This window comes from Astatotilapia calliptera, chromosome 13 (assembly GCF_964374335.1).
Source record: "Astatotilapia calliptera chromosome 13, fAstCal68.1, whole genome shotgun sequence".
In the NCBI taxonomy this organism is placed as follows: Eukaryota; Metazoa; Chordata; class Actinopteri; order Cichliformes; family Cichlidae; genus Astatotilapia; species Astatotilapia calliptera.
Genome location: NC_137434.1, coordinates 26,008,046 through 26,030,241, shown reverse-complemented (window position 1 = coordinate 26,030,241; position 22,196 = coordinate 26,008,046). Strand labels below are relative to the sequence as shown.

Genomic DNA, 22,196 nt, shown 5'->3' with positions numbered 1-22,196 from the left:
CACTAATTTTGACAAACAATATATGCCAGGCTAGATGAGTATGAACCCTGCTCGCGCAGCAGATCAACAAACTCACTTCCAAGTTACCTTGATGACCTAGTGAATTTTTTTATTGCCAATGAAAGAAGCATTAGCTTGGGTTCATTCTCCACACACAGTTACATCATTGTCCTTTAATATTTCCCTGTTTTCCCATCTGTACAAAAAAAAAGAAATTGCTATTTTTTTCTTGGGTGCTGTGCAGCACATTCCCCAGTCTGCCCCTCCACAGCCTGTACCAGTGCAGGCCCAGCCATGGCCAACGTGTGCCCAGATGAGATAACTCGGTGCAGGCAGGGGGGTGGGGGTGGGAGGGGGCACCAGGGAGAGCTGCCTCCTATGGAAAAGAGAGAACTTGGAGCTTGGCCAAGTCTTTCTTCCTAACCGCCTCACGACTCACTCCTTCTGTCATGTAGCGGGCCTTATGAAACAAGTCAATACAGAGAAGAAGCAAACAAATGAGTTGGAGTGAAAGTCTGTGTGTGTGTGTGTGTGTGTGTGTGTGTGTGTGTGTGTGTGTGTACGAACAGAAGCACAGAAATAGAAGAATACACACATGTGTGAAGGGGGGGGAGAATTATCATGGAGAAAAGACGTGCAGTGACTTTCTTCATCAAATACTTGGCAGACGATCAGAGGAGCGGAAGCTATTGTTGGAAGACACCCTCCTCTTTCCCTGTGCACACAGGCAAACACAGTCAAACACACACACACCCCTCAAACACACATTTCAAATGCACACTTCTACTACCTTCCTCCCTCCACCCTCACTCTCCTGCTTTCAAACTTCGGTAGAGAGTTGCGTGCCACTGTCACATCTTCTTTCCAAAGTCACAATTAAAGATGCTGAATACGTGAGTGTGCTTCGGAGGGTGAGGTGGCTGCTTCGTAAAAATTTTGATTGGCAAACTTTATCTGGGGACCCCGAGGGACTTTGCAGCCACTGTAAACGATTTATCGGAAAAATGCATCCCAGAATGCTCCTCGGGGGCTCGTGCCCCGGGGCGATTATTGAATGACCTCTGAGAGCGTGACTCCCGCTAACCTTCCCGCCTGTCAACAAATTAACTTCCTTCAGGAGTGGAAAGGTACTGGGACGACCAGCTTGACAGCACTATTCACACAGGCGGGTTCAGACACAGCTTCAGATCCAAAACAGAGCAAGAGTATCTGAAGGGAGGAAGGCACCTTCATTAGGAAAGGGAGTGAAGTGTTTTCTACTTGGAACTGTGTAATGTAAAATTTCAACAAATGTGAGGGAACTTATTCTTGGCAGAAGGAGTAAGAAATACAAAGAACTCAAAACAGGAAAACAGGTAAAACAGGAAAAATGGATCTCATTATCCATCTGTTTTATGTTTATTCCAAGTGGCAACCTCCAGGGCTGAAAAGCAGGTCAAATGTCAAAAACTGCAATTGCCTGAGTGACCACTTGAGGCTAACTTGCAAAAAAAAAAAAAAAAAAAAAAGTTAATCTCCATGAATTAGAAGTTAAAATATTGAACTTTACAAAGTTCAGAAAAGGTTTTGGAGTCCTTACAGCACACTTGTTGAGGCCTCAGTTGCAAGACTATAAGAACAGTTTGCAGCACATTGGCAACCTTGGCCAGGGCAAAATGTGCATTCCTCAACTGGTTACTGGAGAGCATTGGGTGAAATTAACTGCAAGGAGAAACAGGGTGTTGTACCAGGAATCTCCCTGTGATTGCTTTTGCTATGGTCAACCGTACCTTGAATGGAAGTCTCCGGGCTTGTCTGCAAATACTCAAACTCACACTATGTTTGCTTTCAAAATGAAAGTTGTGCTTTACCCCTGCAACCATATAAAAAGTGCAACTTCTACTTTGAAGGCAAACAGTCTCCATTTCCAGGTTGCGTTGCACTCTTCAGTTCCATGACAGCTGAACATAGCTTTGTTGCCAGCTGTTTGCAGGCAAGTTGGCATCTTCTATGCAATCTATAGGTGACTACAGCAACTTACTACTCACCAGCTGATCAGGGAACCCACTTTTCTCCCTAGCAACCAGTGATTACCACGAGGGTCATTAACCAGTTTCTAGGCCTCCAAAACGGAGGCCTTAAACTTTAGACTTAGGTTTACGGTCAGTAGCATGGCCACTTCGAGGAGGTTGAACCTTACTAGATGCCTCCTCTAATCAGTTTTTCTGGTGTTGGTTTGTTTTGGAGCATTTGTATAGCAATTATCTGAAGCTTATGTCTTTTTATGCCATTAATTGTCCTAACATCCAAGAAGAATTTTAGTGCATGAGATTCTGCTATTTAATTTATGTGTTAAGTTAGCACGAGTTAGCCAATATCCATGGTTTGTAGATTTATCAAACAGTCTCAGCACACTAGCAATATGCATCTTTTATATAGCCCTTGTTTTTTTCCTATACAAGATTGTGGTGATTGACAATAACAAAACATTCCTCATAATTTCAGAAGACCATTTTTTGTCCAATGTTATTTTACCTACCTAGTCTAAATCTCAAAGCTGCCAGTGGTCCACCATGAAAAGAAAGTGCGAGCATATCTGTCCCCTCTGGGCCTCCATCCAAGCCAGTCGCCCATTGCAGTCCTGCCAGGCCTCCAGAACAGCGCAGGTGCTGAGCTAGTCTTAACGTGGGAGCTGAAGCTACCTCCTCTGATATGAGCGCCATATTTACAGGTGCCAAGCCCACATCAAAGCACATCAGCTCCTCCTGTCCTCCCCCTACCATGACAACAGCCCCAGCAGGGTGCCAGGCGAGGAGGGTGGCCGGCACGGGGCATGAGGCTAGGAAAGAGATCCCGCGTCGTTGGTCGTACAGGACTAAGGAGGAGTCACTTAAGCCAAGAAGCAGAGTGGTCTCAGAGGGGTGACGCGAGCAGGAGACTGGGTGAGATGACAGCGGGATTCGGGTGACTGAAAGGCGGTGCAGGCGTCCTCGTGCACATTCATACACACAGGTATCAGCCCAGGACTCCTCTCTGAATCCCTGAGGCCCTGCAGGTAACTCCACTGTTAGGACCTGGTAGGGCTGGAGCAGGCTGAAGCGGCAGTCCAGAGGGTTGCCTTCAGTGTGGACTGAGCTTAGGACCTGAAGGAGAAAAAAGTTAGAGAGGACAAGGGAACAGCTTCAGAAATAATGGCATGAAGAGAAATTTCGAAGTTGAAGAAAAATGATCTTGTAATCTTGTTTTGCACGGCTATATCCTGGCATGTAATGTTTCCACAGGAAATTGAAGCATGTGTGAAGGATCGTGGTACGCCTGTCTACAGACATCCCCGGTGGAGGCTTCACAGTTTGGTCTGGCAAATTCCTTTCTGAGATGGAATCTATATATGAAAATTAAGTACACATATTCACAGAGGATGATTTGTAATAATAATTTGCTTGACCCAAGATGCCTCATTTGCTGTTCAAACTTTCTGTTTACAAGAGGGAGCCAATCAGAAGACAACTGGATTTAAATCAGCACATTTCAGACCGGACATGAACTGTAGGGGGCCACCAAGGCCCAGTATGAGGAGAGGATTATTTTAAACAGTGAATCAAGCACAGCTACTGTAATAAAGGGCAAGAAGAGCAATGTGGAGTTTGAAATCAACATAGTCCTCCTTCCTGATACAGGCATGCCAGCATGCTGAAACAAGATTTGAAGGATGATGTCTTCTCTCAGTGTCGAGGAACAAAAACATTACTGTAAACTTTAGGGGAAGAGGACTGCATCTACTGTAGATCAAGTGTATTTTAAAAAATGTTTTTATTAGTCTGTATTCATCATCAAAGATCTTTTAATTTTTGTTGCTGTTTTAACATGCTCTTCAACTTGAAACCTGTTTTGTGCTGCAACTGTTATTGAACTAACCTGTTTTGGAATAAAACGGCAGAGACAAAGACAGAACACGTGAGAGAAAGACAGAAATGAGTCATGCCGTGGCAGCAGCCCCAAACCCCCTGGAGATGGAAGAAATGGAGCCTTCCATATTGCTCATAAACACCCAGCTGTCAATCAAGACAGCTAATGATAAGAGCTCTATTTTAACTCAAGGTCAACAACATCTTCTCCCTAAGCATGCCATGGCTTGGCACATAATGATAAACAACCTCCTCTGTTTACCTGTGTGAGGAGCCAAGAGCTCAGCAATAGACATGGCAAATGACAAGAAAAGGAGCCCTTTTCACTGGATACATGAAGAAATCTTGAATTTTTTTGACCAGTGGTCAAATGCAAAATGTAGATTATTTCTGCCTGGCCTACAACCAGTTTGCGTGGGTACAATGGTCCTGCTATGCAAACAAGCACTGACATTGAGGGAGACAGGCCGTGTCACGGGTGGTAGTGTCGATAAACACCCACAAGAAACCTGGAACAGTACGTGGATGACAGGAGAACACAGGCTGTACTAAACATCAGTCCAACAGTTACACAGTCACTAAAAGAGCTTTTTAGGAAGGATTTCACCTTACCAAAGCCTCTATCAGAGCCCTGCATTGACCGTGGCAGCTTTGGCTAAATGAGCCCATTTCTTTTCGCCGTGTAGACAGAAAGAAGGATCGGCTGCCTGCCTGCCTTCCTTTCCTTTTGCAAAGCTGCTCGGCCCAGTTTTTTGGCAGGCATTGCCAAAAAGGGACTTAGAGGGAGGAAGGCAGGTTTTTTTTTGCCTGCCCGTGGTCTACAGCAGGAGAGAAGCAGATGACTGTCCTCCTGAAAGCTTTTTTTCCTCCCTATAATCCCCCAGAGCTAGCTCCTGCTGCACCCCAGGGGGTGGGTGCTGCGTGTGAATGTGTGTGTTTATTTGAAGCAGCAGGGTAGAGGGGCTCAATTCATGTAAAAGGTGGTGTATCCTGGGGCTGGTGCAGTTCTCTGGATAGCTTAATTTCTGCAAAGTGACACATGCGTGAAAATAAACTAGCACACAAATGCATAGCAGGTGAGGGTCCATCGTATTCACCCTACAGAACGCTGGACTCATAAGACCTACCTCAGTGCCAAAAACCGTGACACCCCCCACCCTTCAACTACATCGCATCCTTTCAGCTTTTCATCGCATGCCCGGCTTGCTAGTGCCCGCTGCCTGCTGTGAGCCTGCATGCCACCATGGCACCATCGGGGGGCTGAGGTGCAGCTGACTCAGCTCCGTTTCACCTGACAGATGACCCTCCAAGAACAGGGATCAGAGGGCAGAGGCAGCTAAAGTTCTGAGCCAACAAATAAATACTACATGGGCGGATTCAACCTGCAGCAGCCACTATTTACATTTTTAAAAATGTACAATGTGCACAAAAAACATGTATGACGTGAGAAAATAACAGCATGTTCAACCCAAGTTGGGATATTCATAACACAGCTGATGATAATTGCTTTATTACACTCTCAGCCCCTCTATAAATATTTCTGACCAACATTATTCACAGTTTAAATATTAAACCAGCTTTAGCACCATTGCACATAATATTCATCATCTAATCCTGCTCTGTGGCACATTTAATTCAGAATTGGTATCAAGAAAGTAAAAGAAAAAGATTAAAGTCACTAGAAAAGTGGATTATGGAAGTCAGAATCCAGGCTACTGAACTGACTAGTGTTTCAATAGAGACAGTGGCTGTGAAAAGTCCCTGAGTCTATCAATCCATGAGGCTGCAGGTCATAATCCCATAACGGCCCCTCACCAATGAAAATATTTAAGTTATTTAAGACAGCAGTCCCCAACCTTTTTTGCACCATGGACCAGTTTATGTCCGACAATATTTTCCATGCACTGCCCTTTAAGGTGTTGCGGATAAATACAACAAAATAAAACCAGTAATTGTACCAAAAAAAAGAAGATTTATTTATAACACACGGGAAAAGACCCAGGGAAACCGAGTTAGCGATTAAAACGATAAAAAAAATAACACTAAAAACCGTTAGAAACCCTGAAAACCATGAATTTCACTCCCAAGCCTCAACTCTCGTGGCCCAGTACCAAATGACTCACAGACTGGTACCAGTCCGTGGCCCGGGGGTTGGGGACTGCTGTTTTAAGAAGTTCAAAAACACAAAGATCAAGAAGAAGTGGCAATCCTGAACAGTTGACTGCTGAAGTGAGCAGATGATGGCTCCGTTAAACTGTAGGAGGTGATTAGCTGCCGCAGTGTGAGCCCACTAGGGGAATAGTGGGCTCACAAAGATGCTCTGACTTTAGGTTTATCACACAATCACGCTCTCTCTATTTGAGTGGTCTCATCCATTTTCCCCAATCTTAATGTGATGCATATGCTACGACCTCAAACCAGTTGGACACCTCAAGGAGATTTTTGACTGATTTGTTGAGAGTGCATTATTGGTACATTCATCAAAACATTAAGGGGGTAGCATCTCTTGGAAGAGTGGTCTTCCATCCCTCCAGTACTGTGTTTGGTTATATATCTGTCACTCTTTTGTATTTCATATAGTTACAATGAATATTCTCATGGAGTGCCGTCAATTCACCATTTCACTTTTTTATGCATTGACCTGTGTATTTAAATATGTTGTATTTACTGGCCTTAAGTATAATAGTGCCTCAAATATTTTAGTGGATGCATTTGATAGTGCTAAAAGCGACATTCAGTGCCAGAAGCACCCACACTCCTACAGCCAGTGTAGTTGCATTGTAACTCCAGGTAATCTTTAAGTCGAAGGTACGCCTCATATTCCATCATCTGGACTGAGCAAAGTCAAGCAAAATGTCCCTGAAGGCAACACAACTGATTAGGAGATTTAAGAAAATTCAAGACTTGCAAGGTTATGGAGGTTTCTGCCTTTCAGGGCCAAAATATAATCTTGAAATGCTAACATTACTCTAAAGACCAGAAAGGAAGAAAGACAAACGATAAAACTGTTGACCTGCAGTTGGCTGTGTGATCTCTACAATAAGATGTAGGTGATGTGTTACTCTTTAGATTTTAAACAGACTTAGCATAGCACAGTAAATATTTACAAATCACTGGGACTTCATCATTTACAAAGCCAAATCTTTTTCACCTCTTTTAACAAGCTGCCCTTAAACAACAATCGACCTGTAAAAAAGGTGTAGAGATGTGTCGTAATGTGTCCAGAAAAGCAAAGCTTTGTTTGCCTGTGAACTCTTCAGAGTATATTGTGGCATGTGAATGTACAGCATTCCCTGAATCTGGGAGCATAAAATAAAAAATGATGAATCAGGTCAAGAATGAGAGTGAGCAAGTGAGTGAACAGATGTGCAAACGAGAGACAGAGAAAAGGGGATGCAGACAGAAATATGTAGAAAAGATGATGAGAAAGAGTGGAAATGGAAAAGAATAAAGAGAGGAGAAAGATGCAAAGAGAGCAGAGACAAGGAGAGAGGGAGACAGACACAGAGAGAGAAAGAAAGACTTCTAGTAAGTAGCTTTCTCCTGGTTATTGGTTTCAGTGACTGGTCAAAACTATTCTTCTCCATTCTTCTCCTCTCTCTCTCTCACCGGCACCTTTTTTCCCCCTCCATGGCGTGAAAGATAAAGCGGACGGGCCCAACTGTGTGGCTGGCCCTTGTTCACAGCAGTGGCCTTTTGAAGCCAATTTTCCAGCTCACGGAGCAGAGAAAGACAGGGAGAGACGGATAGAGAGAGACGGAGGGACTTGGAGGAGAGTCGAGGGATGAGGGGTGTTTGGGGAGGCGGAGGGGGGGATAGCTGGGTGGGACTGGGGAAGTTTTAGGTATGTGATTTGGGGTTAGAGTTGAAGTACTGATGTGAGAAAATGCACAGGCACAGCGGGATTACGAACCAAAATATTCCTCATACCTTCCCCGGCTGAAAATAACGGAGGGAATATCGTTCACTGGACGCAAAACTGTACCAGCAGTGCTCCCAGTGTGATGTTTAAAAAGCAGCGGAGCTTGGGGGTAAATCGACACTTTGGATTCAGCACCAGACCCTTTCATGGTACAAATTATTTTGCAGTGCATTTCTGAAACGTGCTTTAATTCTTCATATTAAGACTGCAGCTTTTAATTTTTAAGGAGCAAGTCTTGCCAGCAATCTTGCTTCAAAAGCACCCTTACTCTTCATCACAGTGTTCTTGAAGTGAAGAATAAATAAAATATAGATTAGAAATTATTTCATTTCTATGAATTTTTTTTTTTTGCTCTACTCTTAAGTCAAAAAATAATTAAAAGACAGCACAAATCAACAAACAAATGCAGATCAAACAACTACAGACTGTTTGGTGACAGATAACAGGATAGACATACAGTTAAAAAAAAAGTGTTTGGAAATAATCGGGGAAAAAAAGCAAAAGCAAACAAAACATTCATCTCACTTCATTTAAGATTATTCAATTCAAGGAAATGGCTGATTTATGTGTTTGTTTGGAGGGGGAGGGTGTATAAAGTATGAAGGAAGGATCATTAAAAATGTTAACTGGCTCCTGCATAAAAACCAACTGTGTATGTTTTCCTCTCTTTACCCCCCCACGTTCCGTGGCTCCACTTATCAGCATGAGGAGGGAGGAGGTGGTGAGGGGGGTATACGAATTAAGACCACATAGGGAAAGAAATCAGACTTTTTTAAATGCCGAGACTGGCTAGAAAATTGGCTTAGTGCGGCAGATAGCAAACTGAACAAAAGGAACATATATATGAGCTTGAAGTGATTGAAGTAGCTGGCGTCGCCCGATGTGTGCCCAGCATTTGATTCCCGCTACGGCTCTTACATAAACTGCTCGCTTAATTTCACACCGCGCATCTGAAAAATGACAACAAACGCTTTCATTAGAGAGCGATGGCGCAGCCCCATGAAGAGACTTTAATGTTCTTGAAGCGAGGAGGAAGGAAGGAGGAGAAGGATGAGAGGGGGGGGGGGGGGGGGGGGTGTTGAAGGAGACACAGACTAAACTAGGTGAAGGAGTGTGATAAATGTGGCGAGCATTCCAAAAACAAGAAGAAAAACCAGCAAACAGCATCTGCTTTGATTATTTCAATATTCATGTACACCCCCCCCCCCACACACACACACCTCCAATTCCTCCCTCTTTCTCTGCTGCGTGAATTTGTTTTCCTAGCGTGCGATTGGTAACGCTCATTTTTCCTCCTTCTCCCTTCTCTCTTTGGTGTGGCGAATATTTTGCATATGCTTACTGAGGTACATGTACCGGGGTTAGAGTTAAGCCCGGTTTGGTAATTTGGGATCTTTCATCTGCTTTCGGCACGAGGCCAATCCTACACTGACACAGAATCGGGTCATGGGTAGGGTTTTTGCCACAGGGCACGAGGATGTGCGTTTCAGCCTGTGCGTGAATGTGTGGGCGTTCTCCTTCACGCTGTACCACAGCTTAGCTCTCTTGCTTTTTTCATATGGTGATGCATGAAGGTGCAACACAGAGGTACCACCCTTGAGGTGACTAACACACCATCCCCAATCCCATCCAGAATAACACAGGTCTCTCCTCAAATTCAGCAGCTTTGTTGCCCCTTTTTCCCTCGCTGGTGTCTGGTGAGTGTGTCTGCAAGCTTCCCTGTGTGTGAAACTACAAAAATATATGGGATGACTTTGTGTTACTGATACTGAGAGCTTCAAATAAAGACTGAAAAGTATTTTATAAGTATTTACTATATTTCATTATGTGTTCATGTTACTAAAATTCAACTTAGCCTTCCTCTAAAAATTCCTAGTTCAATAATGAGAGCATCCATCCTTGCCAAATCATCAGCTACCATTATACAAAATCTACTGTGAACACTTAGGAAGTATGAGGATTTCTGCACTGATTAATTAATCTTCATCTCAGTCATGAACAGATGGACTTAATAATCAATCACACTTTAGGCTTTAAGAAAACATGAATGTCTTTGCAACTTATTTCAAAGCTACTTGTAGTCAGGTAATTTAACTAAGAAGTTAAGGTAAAAGACATATGTGGTTTGTAGAGGTGAACAGATTCTTTTATAGAGAGATTCTAGGTGCAGCTAATCGGTGGCAGGGTGGGGGTCTCAGGATCACATCTCCGATTTGGTTCTGTTGGCTATGTCGACTGATGACTTCCAGCTTAAACCCGATCGGTTTGCTGGTGGTGAAGTGGCGGGGATGACAATTAGCACCTCAAGTCTGAAGCGAGGGAAGGCTGTAGGTGCTCACTGCAGTTTGGGAGCAGTTGTTGCTTCAAGTGGAGGACATTAAGCATCTATTCCTAAGTGGGGGAAGAGTATTGAGGTTTTGCAGACACATGACCACTAACCATGTGATCTTAATTTGTCCACCATTTTGGGCATGTGACAATCATGGTAGGGTCAAATGACTAAGCTCCTAATCACACAGGCCTAGAAACTGGTCAGTGACCCTCTGGCAACCACTGATGATTAGGGAAAAATGTGTACTCCTCAGCCAGTCAGGAAAAATCTCCCTGCAATTTCTTTGGTTGCTATTGCTGCATTTGCCTGTGGTTTGCATGGAAGACTCTGCTTTGTCTACAACCACTTGTATTGTCTTGGCATTGCAAACATTTGTTGGTTTGCATCGCCCTTTCCAAGAAGTCAGCAAATGTTTGCACATATGTAGGTATCCAAAGCAAAGCAAAGCACAGGAAGCCGCTGCAATCTGTTAGCGACCAAAGCAATAAAAACAATGTTTTTCTCAGCACCGTTTGCAACAGCCAGCAACCTCCAGGAAGCACTCGCCAACCAGTTGTGCGATATACATGTCACGCTCATGACCAGTGATTGTATCAGACCCAATATGTTGGACAACTATAGCAAGACTATAGCAGGAGACTGAAATATGGATTGTCTGCAGCAGTGTGGCTGCTGCACCAATCTATTGCAGTGAAGAGAGCTGAGAGAGAAGGTGAAAGTGTAGATTTTCTGGTTGTTCCCACCCTTACATAGGGTCATGTGCTGTGGGCAGTGACTGAAAGATGAGACAGCATATAAAAGCACACACAGCTTTAGATATAGCATCAGGAGCTTGTTCTGTCAGGAGGAACTCAGAATAAAACTGTGACTCCAGGTCAGAAGAAACCAGCTAAATGCCCCGTAGGTGAGGTGGATTGTGAGTGATGTCACTGCTCAAATCCACCAGCCATGTCAACCTCAGTCATCACTTAAGATGCTTGAATTGCTCCACAGGGAGTAGGAGCTTTCTTCCCAAGAAAACGATGGGAGTAATCATTTTCTGCAAATGTATTCACACATAAGTCTGATATACCCGCAGTAACCCCAAAAGCATCCAAGACCAATTCATTAACCCTCTCCAAACCAGTAAAACATTGGAATGAGCAAAGACCATTACCGCTCTGGTTTCCCTGTAGGTAATTGTCTTTCATAGTTTTCATTCCACAACCTTTTCCTCTGTTTTAATGAATACAGGGTTTGTTCGACTGCTTACATGTGGTGTTCATTGGAACCTTTATTAAGGTCTTAAAATCCAAACAAGAGGTTTAAAGTTTTGAGCGGTTTGACTAAACCTTTATCATAGAATTTTGACAAGTTGTACTAGGAAATGCACAGTTGGAAATTCCCTGTGTTTAATGTAGCCATCATAAGTATACCTGTGCTATGCTCTGTGTGTGTGTGTGTGTGTGTGTGTGTGTGTGTGTGTGTGTGTGTGTGTACCTTCAGGCCTTCAGCAGGTGAGCAGCTGATTAGGACAAGGTTATTCCTGTGTGTATCTGTGGGAGTCCAGGGCCATAGCTCCTCACTGGACTCATCCTGGTTCCACCAGCAGAGCGCCACATCCTGGACACTGTTGAGACCTACATGTCTGTGGAGCCTACGACCACACCCGCCCAACTCCACACATACCACCTGGACACAAAAATACAAAACAGTGAAAATGGGCAATTAAAATAGTAGGAAGACAGAGATTCTTGAAGTTAGAACATATTTTATGAAGAATGGGAAAGATATGCGAGCATCTCAGTGTTTCGCTCATTTGGATTCACCTTCCTGGCCTGTTTTAAAACCCGAGGGCTCTGACACTTTCACGGCTGGAGCCCCTGGTGCCTCTGCTGTCCTTCCCCCATCCTGTTTTTGTTGATGTCTAAGGTTGTTTTTTCATCTTCCATTATTAATGTCTGTGTGCGTTTTGTTCTGTCGGGCTTGTTGTTTTAGTGATGTGCATATTTTTTGGGAAGGTCCGCCACGCTCTACGGGCCACAACAAAGAGACGCACAGTAATGAGCTCTCGTGGCGCTTGGGGGGGTGGGCGGGTTACACACATTCACACAGACACACAAATAGACACACATACATAAATATGTGCATGTATGTATACAATCATTGATTTATAAAGTAAACAAACACTCTTGGATAGACACACAAAGTGCAGGTACACACACACAGCCCCATATTCATACAAACCTTTCATATATTCTTTATCTTCAGCCATACTCACTAACACAAGGAACCAGAGTCAATGGCTAATGCGCACACATTAAGAGACACACACACATCCATGACCTCTGTCACTCTGCAGAAGAATGGCTAAAACCTGATAGGTAGAGGGAGGACAGAGGTGAAGGAGGCAAAAGAGAGAGGAATAAATGGTGATAACGAATTTTAAAAAAGCTGATTGTTTGGGTTTGGAGAGAGGGTTAAGAAAGGCAAGTGAGGTGAAAGCTGCTGTCATGCACTATAGCTTCAGGGAAATGAGAATTGAGGAATAAAATAAAAGCATGAATTAATGAATGAGTGAAGGACGAAACAAAAAAGTGCACATGAAGAGGTTAAAAAGAAATCCAGATTAATTAGATCAGTATCAGTAATAGATCAATGAGAGGTTTGTGCCAAAATAAATGTTTGAAACCTAGGAAAAGAGCAGTTGTAACATCAAAATCCCCCTAAAAGGGCATCAGCAGGAATTTGGGAATATGTCTTTAGAAAATCAATTACTAAAAACATGTCTCAACAAAAGAAAATGGTCTAAAAGTCCCAGAACATGCAGAAATTAGTAAATCGACAAGCTGTACTGTATGAGTGGAGCAGATTTGAGAGTCAGTGGTCCATGTCTGCCCTCCTTGCCCCCTCGTGGGGGGGGAAATTTGCTTTGGACACAGAATACGCCTGAAAATGATGGAGCTACATCCGATGATAAAGGGAACAAAGAGTTGCTCCAAACAGCTGAACGGGAGATCACTGACAGATTAGAAATGGAAAAGAAAAAATAAAATCTGAAAATCACTGGGTTAATAACACACTCTATCTCTACCCCCCGTATGTCCCCTCCATCCCTACCCATCTCTTCGCTCTTCTAGGTTTTTTTTTCTGCTGGCGTTTGCTGGTCAGCAATAATCAAAAACCACTTTCTGTGGGCCGGATTAGTTTAGCCCCCCCCTCAACGCCCCCTACTCTCCCTTCTCCAGCTTAGCCCACTGGACCAGTGCGGCGTGTACGCGTGTGCGTGTGTGTTGTAGGGAATGGGCAGCTGGGCATATGTGTACACATGTGTGTACTGGTCGCAGGTTGCATGCATGTATGTGCACATGCATTGACAGAGGTGTGTTGGATGTACAATATGGAGTGGTGGGGGTGATGCGGGGGGGGTGTCTTATCAGGACTGTGCTTCTGGAGACAGACGCACAGCAGCAACGATTGCTTTTACACACACTGACACACACACACACACACACACACACACACACACCCCCCCCACACACACACACACACACACACACAGCCCTTAACAAAAGGGCCTGGCAGTAATGTGATAATGCCAGGGTTAGCGGTTAGCCAGCTAGCAAAGGAGGACAGAGTGTAGTTTTGTTTTGTGGGAAGACCCGTCCTACACATAATCAAGCATATTACTAACAGCTAAAAAAAAAAAAAAAAAAACACCTTCAGATCAGAGGGAGCCCAATACACACCTGAATGGAGATTAACAGACAGGAACAGGGAAGTCGCAGAGCCAGAGTCAAACTGGGAACATGTGAGCTATAAAGGCTACATTCTCATGATAATGTATATTGTATTGATGTAATACTAAACTGAACCAGTTGGAGAAATATTTATGACTTTTAATCCATTTCCCACCCTCATTTTCTTGAAGTGTGTCTCTGAAAACAATTTTTCCGTTTGACTGGTCTCATATGTGCTGATTCATGTCATGTGTACAAATGGAATATTTTCCTCTTTCAAAGCATGAAAAGAGCAGTTGGTGGTGGTGTGAATCATTTCATTTTTTACATCACAGACCACAGTTGGAGGCCTACATGGGACTTCAACTGCTTTACTCTAATTGCCTTATTAATTATCATTAGAAACTGTGTTAGGTTTAGGTAGTAAGAGGTTTTTTGTTAGGTTCAGGATATATGTTTATGTTTTATAAACTTCTTAGTTAGGTTTACAGAAACATCTTATTACATCTTATTAATAAACATTTTATTAGTTGCAGGGTGACACAGGTTACAGTCTGGATAAAATACATGCAAAAGACATGAAACATACTTCCCACTGAAATGCATTACATTCAAATTCATTCTAACTTCACAAAAATGAAATAATTTGTGTTCGCGATCATGAACAGATTTCTTTTTTTGTAACCTCTTCACATTTTGCCACAAGGCCGAGCGTTCAACCTCATATTTAAGAAAATGTGATGAGAAAAATATTGGATTAATGGTTTATTATTTACAGCCATTTAAATAAGATTTAATTTTCACATCTTTGTCAAAATCCATAGTGATGGTCTACAGATTACAAAAATCATGCCACCGTCCATATAGATTGAGAACAGACTGGAGGAAACTATTCTTAGTGGACTTTCCAAGCCAGAGTTGGTAATTTATCTAGCTGTCACAGGGAGAAGGTCAATAACAAATCAAGGACCCAGCAGGTTCTGACTGAGCTTCAACATGTTTTTTTTCTTTCCTAGCAGCATTTTCATAGTTATTTTTAATGGCATTTCCTCTCCGGTGTCCACTGAAAGGACATGTAACTGTTTTACTTAATCTCAACAAGAAAAAGTACCCTACCGAATGTGAAACTGATCCAAGAAAACACTCTGGAAGTGTTTCCCAAGCAGCTGGCTACATTGAGTGCACTTTTTCTTTTTGGCCTCCGTTTTATTTTATTTTTTAAACACTTCTCCCTCTCTTTTTGCAATCATCAACCTAAAGACACACATGCTTAAGCACACACATTTCTCCATCAATGCGTTACCTGTACCTTGATTTCAGAGGGTGAGAGTTTGTCTGTTCGCCTGCCAGTCTCTGGGGAGTTCTGGGTCTTTTTGTTCAGGTAGACTGCCGCCACTTGGCTCTGCTCCAGGAAGGACAGCAGAATCAGCCTATCGCTCAGCACCGCTGGCAAAGACATCGTCACACGAAATGTCATCATTCAAAGCAGAACAAAAAAACCCACCACAACTGTGTGTTATTGAGGAGAACCATATTATTAGAGCACAATTACAGCTTTTACTTGTAAACACATGAGAAAAATGTGGAATAATTTAGTAGCAAATCTGCATGTTATGATTCATCAAGTTTTTCTGATTGTAAATCTACAAAGTCTGCAATAGCTTCATTAATATTCATCATTAATCACTGACAGCTGGACACATCAAGTAATAAAGACTGGGCTTTTTATGTGGAAAATATCCAGACCTATCCTGTTAGCTTCCACACTGTTAACTCTGCAACCTGTACAGCGTCCTGGAGATCCTTTCTAAACATTATGCTCTCCTTACACTTTAATGCAGCTTATCACCCTTCATCGGTTTCCATTAGTTTTGAGCATCTGTCTCACATCCCGTCAATAATTCTTCCTTCCTACTCTTTCCTTTTCACCTAGTCTACTCGTTTCCTATCTCCACCTTCCTGCATCCCCCCCTCCTCTGTATCTCTTCCCCTCCTGTCAGTGCACTGGAAGCTCTAAGGCCTTTTTGTGGTAGAAGAACACACTTGATCCTGTTCAACTCTTCAGGAGCTGTATGGAAACGCTGATTAGCAATTAAGCCTCCCTCTCCTTCAAATTAATCTGTTTATGAAACCAATTAAATGGAAAGGGTGGGGGTGTTGTTACACATGCAGGATATCTGCTGCTTTGAGTTGAACGAGTAAGGCTGCACCCCGAGATTCAGAAATCTAACCAGCAATTAATCATGGTATGTGTGTATTTATAAACGTAGGGTATTGGTACGATTACACGTCAAATTATCCTGTTGTGTGAAAATTTCAAATTAATATGCAAATATTCACGTGCGAAGAGAAATGCAGAAAAACTAGCATTTTAAATCAGGTCAACTGAGTCAGGTTGTCCTCATGTTGAAGTTGGATTATAAAGCATTCGTAACTAAAACTGGTTTAAGGCTTAAACCATTAAAAAACAAAACAACAACAAAAAAAAAACCCCCAGCCATTAACGATGCCTTAGCTTTACAAAACAACATTTAATGCAGTAGTAAGCGTCTTTGTAATAGATTATAGACAAATCGAGTTAAATGCAGTTTAGTATTGATCTCGATGGGTGTCTATAAACGGGATTAAGATTAATCCCATTCATTTCCAAATGAAGGAAGGGATGTGAACCCAGGCTGTGGCCCAATCTGGGACCAGGTGGCTGATTTGGCATTAAGAACCAGACCTTCATGACCCACCCATGAACACCCCAGACGCACACACATTTTAGACACATTCAAATCTACCATTGCAGACAAATGCACGGATAGCTACAAATACATTCATACAGACAAGCCTGCAACCACGGTTTATGCATGCATTTCTACACTCAGTAACACATGTAGAAATGCATTCACGCCCACAAGCATACGGCAAAGCTAACACATGGCCCCACGAAACGTACTCAGACAAAATGCACACACACACACACACACACACACACACACACACACACACACACACACACACACACACACACACACACACACACACACACAGTCCCCTAAATCCATTTAATGCCATCTCCTCAGCAGCATGTTGACATAAGAGGCCAATGGGCTTAACCAAAGCACATTTAAACAGTGGTAAATGAAACCGGCTATGAAAAAATCACTTAAGGATGCTTAATCGTAGAGCATACGCGCAGCTTGGCCCAGCCACCGGCCAAAGGAAGCTGCTAATACTTTGATGGTGTAAAATGTTTGTAATCTGCAGCTCTTTATGATGCAATCAGAGCTCATGGTAGGAACACTGTCATAACCAGCATTCAGGATGCAAAGTTTAACAAAGGAGTACGAGTGTGCTTTGTTGCTTTGTGAAATAAAAACAGACCTGGATGCAGTTGCTTTAAGTACCAAACCTCACATTTAGCTGAAACCATGCAAATCAAAGGGATTTTCGTTTGCATACAAACACCAAAAAGCTTTTTTTCTCTCCATTTAGAAAGTTGTCCAATACCGTTCAGACAATGAAAATGAATTCTTTGGCATTACGCAGCGGCTTAGAGTTTAATTTAAGATTCGACTACAGCTGCAATATTTAGCCAATTAATTGCTTGGGTAAAAGAAAATGAAGGAAAAGTATTTTCATAATTGTCAAGCAAAATGCCAAATATTGTTTCTCATAATATGAGGATTTCCTGTCTAACACATGACAGAAAATCATACACTTTGGGCTGTAAAAAGCTGGCTGCGGGAAGTTATGGTTTACTTTTCATGCATTAAACAAATAAAACGATGAAGAAAATAATATTCACATTAACTGATGGTGAAAAAAATATCAATATGAGCAGCAATTTAAGTAAGTTTTCAACTTATCTGACATGGCAGTAATTTAGATATATATAAAAAAAATCTAACACACGTTGACCTCACATATGTCCTTACACAACAAGAAAAACCAAAACACACAGACACACGCATATAGGAGTTAAAACTGTAATTGTAAACTGTTTTAGTAACTGTACATTGTAAGCATTAGATGGTGTGATCCACTAAGGCTCTCTACTCTAATTGTCTCAGGCTAATTTAACAAGTGGCAGATGTGAGAACCTCTAACCGACTGCACCACCCTGAAAACACGCACGCACACACACACACACACACACACACACACACACACACACACACACACACACGCACACAATCCCCGGAACCCACCCTCTCACAACCATTACTCTAATAATTAGTGCCTCTGAGGCTTTGAATGGAGCGCAGCGGGAGATGAGTTAGTGTGTGTGTACCTGTGTATGTGTCTGTGTGTGTAAATGTGAGTGGACATACAGAAAGTGTTTGTTTGTCTATAAGAGGGTAAAAAAATAAGAAATGAAAAATCTGTAATCGCAAATGTATGCATATGGGGACAAGTGTGTGTATGTCTGTATGCCAATTTGTGTGTGTGTGTGTACTATGGGGGCTTTATCAAGTGTCTAGAGACCCCGGGCGGAAGTGGGGAGGGCGGTGTTATGAACAAATAATTGATACAGAAAGAAAGAAATAATTAGCAGATTTGGGCCGGTGTCCACAGCCCTTTATTCTCTCCTGCCAGGTCTGCAGAGCGAGGGAGTGCAGCGCGAGGGGGGCGGTACTCCCTGGAGGAACGCGCGATGGAGGGAAAAACACTGATGGATGCTCTTAAGGGAAGGCCCCTGGACACACACAGCACAAAAGGATTTGCCCGCAATTAGCTAGCAGAGTCGCCTTGCTCACCTGTGGCACCTGTTATGTGTGTCTGAGTTGGCGCGTGTGGCGCGAGAGAGTGTTTGCGTGACAGAGTGGCGAGGAAAGGGTAGACGGTAGATGCATGTGGGGTGAGCAGGTGTAACTGCGGCGTCTATGCCGCCGCTGTAAGAGAAAGTGCGAGGTATAGACGTCATTGTGGTTTTTATAAAACTGAACATTTAAATGCTAATGCGTTCGCATTTGTTTGCTTGTTTGTTTGTTGCTGTGGGCAGAGAGAGGTTGTTTGTGTTTGTGTCCGTAAATCTGCTTAAAGCTCAATGAACCTCTGGAATATTTAAATCACCTAAAAAACAGAATTTCTTTCAGTAAATTCAAAAATAAAAACAATACACCAGAAAGCCCTTTGTTTACACTATAATGGGCATGCCGGTTGCAACAGCACTAATTAACATCAGCAGCACCAAAGTAACCAATACGACAGTCAAAAATGTCTTATGATGTTAATTGTACACTAAAGGCTCCCTGAATGTCTTGGACCAGCTGATCAGGGCTGTCAAACCCAGTAGCACTTAGGGCCACTAATTAAGGGCCACAAATATATAGCATTGAAACACTTTAATTTAATGTAAAATGCATGTTCCACATAGCCTAAAGACCTTCAGTCAATACAAACGCTGCTCATCTTTCATACCGTTTGGTCAAGCAAAGAAATTTCTTATTATACCTTTACAATAAAGCATATAACATACATCAAACTGTACTTGCTTTAAATGCCTGAAACATAAAGCTACAATCACTGGACTTTAAAAAACAAATAAGTGTCAAACTCATTTTAGTTTGACAGCCACATGAGACCAGTAAGATTATTCACTTCTAAGCTATAATAAAAAAGAAACTTCTCCAAATTGCTCCCCTTTAATTTAGTGTAATTTAATGTTCAATATACCATCCATTTATAATACTAATGAGCCTGAGAGTCTTAAGAAAATGAAGTGTAATTTCAGCAATACACCAGTAAGTCTGGGGCTTACACTTCAAGAAAAAAATGTGTTACAGATTACTCTATTTTAAGTCATCCTAGTTTTACAACGGTGCCATCGTACAAAAAACACAAACAAAAGGAAACATTAAGCTACTTAACTCATTTTCTACGGTGAAGAAAAATAACTTTCAGTTATTTAATGGAATATTAGATGTAAAAAGATACCCTGTCATGTGACAGTTTATTTATTACTTACTTTCTTTAGTGCAGTATGGCAGACGATGGATGATGTTTTTAAAACGGACAACTTCTGACTAAATAAAAAGTTCAGGCTCTCTTGATGTGGCCCATTTGACAGGAAAAATACAGTGAAAAGTCCAAATGTTTGCAATTTTCACATTTTAAAAATGCAGTCCTAAAGTCTGTCTATTAAAGTAGCCTGATTTTATAGGGGGGCTTAAGTATATGAGTATGTCTGCTTATAAAGCTAAAAGTCAATAAGTAAGGGCCAGGATCACTTTCTTCAAAGTGTAGGGGTTTTTTTTAAGTTAGGGTCCTGTGATGATGTGCTAGGGGGTAAAGAATTCATTATGTCAGTGTGCCTCTACAACTAACCATGCGTCACCGTGCTGGCTGGTAGTCGGCCCACTAATGTACGGTCTATACACACTTGTTCGAGCTGAGGTCCTTGTACAGTCAGGGTCACCAGCACTCCACTGCTGAGCATGACCTGCAGGACAGCACACACAAAAACAGAAACCTCAGAATGACTACAGCTAAAAGAGATTTAGTCTAGTCTCTCTATTACACCATTCAACAATGAGCAGCTCCTTTGTTGAGTTTAAAGCCCATTTAATGTCACAGATAATGTACAAGGTGTGCACCTATGAGGAGGAAGTGTAACATCACAATTAAAATCCAACAGGTAACTTTGGGAAGAACTTTAATGTGGAAACGTGAAGCATGCATTGCATAAAACAGCGAAAATTGACTTCTAGTGATGTAGAAGACATCACATATGAAGTTTATCATCTGAAATTAAACCAGGTAATTTTCTTAAATGTTGAGACTATGTACCAGATTTTGACTTAGCAATAATCAAGACATAAAGAAGACAAGAAATGCGTGGCTCCAAAGGAGATGTGCAGCTCTACGTGCTCCTACTACAACCCAAGGATGATGTTACTAATTCAAACAGCAGCTTCTGGCTTCCATTCATGCTCATAAGAAGCTGGGAAAAATGAACTTGAATTAAATACAGTTTATTTATCCTTGTTATGATTGGTGGCATAGTTTGAATTTGTTTACTCTTTAGATTATCTTTAATATTAGAAATATGTCTAGAGTGAGTCTTTCTAGCTCATATCAAGAAAGAAAGAAAATAGTGAAGGAAATCATTTTTCTTTTATAAACCGAGAGTCCTAAAGAGGGACTAGTAGGTTAGATGCTAAAGAAATTTGGGGATTTTTCTGTGTTAATCTTAGCAAAATAAAACTGATATTTTAATACAAGTTTAATTTCTAAAGAAATTAGCTTAACTCTCAGATTCACTACTCTGTTATCACTTGGGGTTAAAGAAATGATCGTGCTCGGGGATGACACAATAAACAAATTCACATATTACTAACATTTAAAAAAACTAGAAACTTGTTTTTACCAGGATTAGCAACATGCAAATCAGCCTTAGGGATTTTTAAAAATGCCATGTTGTAATTATACTGATATTGTTTGAGATGAACTAGTAAGCGGTAGTATAATAAAGAGAAACTCTTGAAACTTCACCCACAAAGACATATCTGAGTGTATGTGTGTGTGTCTCTACTTCCACACTGTAGGTCTTGGTCTTAGGAGGGTGTATACCTGGCAGCAGTGCTTGTTTCTCCATCTGGTGTGAATGCAGGTGTTGGTCTGCAACAGTTCCTGAATGAGCACGATGGACAAACGGAGAGAAAGACAAAGAGACAGAGTTGAACCAAGTAACGCAACAAAAGTGAGCTGAGACCAGACAGGTGCTTTAGACAGAGTGGGAAATTAAACAGCAAAAAATATGTCTGTGTAAGTTTCTGGAGTCACAATTCGCTAACTTTCTAATGCATAAATTGTCTTGGTAGCACACAGTACCAGGCAACTGCCACCACAGGAGGTCACTGCAGCAGTTCCTGCTCATGAAGAGGTGGAAGAGGGTTGAGAAAGGGGTGCAGGTAACAACTCTGTGTGTGTGTGTGTGTGTGTGTGTGTGTGTGTGTGTGTGTGTGTGTGTGTGTAAGGTCAGTCATTCCTGCCACATTCCAAACCCAGCTGGGGTGATTGGATGGGAGGAGAGAGGGATGGAAAAGGAGGCGGAGGGTGGGGTGTGGAGGTGAGCTGGGGTGTTTCTAGTTTCAGACAATGGTTACGGGTGAGAGGAGGGAGGTGGATGGGTGGGGAAAGTGTGTGTGTGTGCATCTGTGTGTGTGACAGCCACAGACAGGTTCCAAACAAAGCTAGGTCTGTACTGCTACAAGTACAGAGGGGAAGAAGGGAGGGGGGTAGGAGAGCGAGGGGAAGAAGGAGGAAGAGGAGGGATGAGGGGGCTGCAGGCAGGCCCCTGATCCCCTCAAATATCCCCCTCGATGACAGAGCTCGGCCGAAAGAGA

The 22,196-nt window shown here is 42.3% G+C and overlaps 1 protein-coding gene across 7 annotated transcripts in view; it reads right to left on the bottom strand.

The window, feature by feature from the left end:
- Positions 1–22,196, bottom strand: part of wdpcp (WD repeat containing planar cell polarity effector) — an 84,253-nt gene that overhangs the window by 28,237 nt on the left and 33,820 nt on the right. For all 7 annotated transcript variants that reach the window (XR_013901054.1, XM_026189711.2, XM_026189712.2 and 4 more), the window contains 5 exons: positions 21,421–21,480; positions 20,176–20,290; positions 15,167–15,303; positions 11,618–11,809; positions 2,519–3,122 (listed from right to left, as the gene is read on the bottom strand). Coding sequence is in view for 6 of the 7 variants with exons in the window: in XM_026189711.2 (XP_026045496.2) it covers positions 2,519–3,122; positions 11,618–11,809; positions 15,167–15,303; positions 20,176–20,290; positions 21,421–21,480 (1,108 nt within the window). In the remaining variant the exon portion in view is untranslated. The remainder of the gene's footprint in view (positions 1–2,518; positions 3,123–11,617; positions 11,810–15,166; positions 15,304–20,175; positions 20,291–21,420; positions 21,481–22,196) is intronic.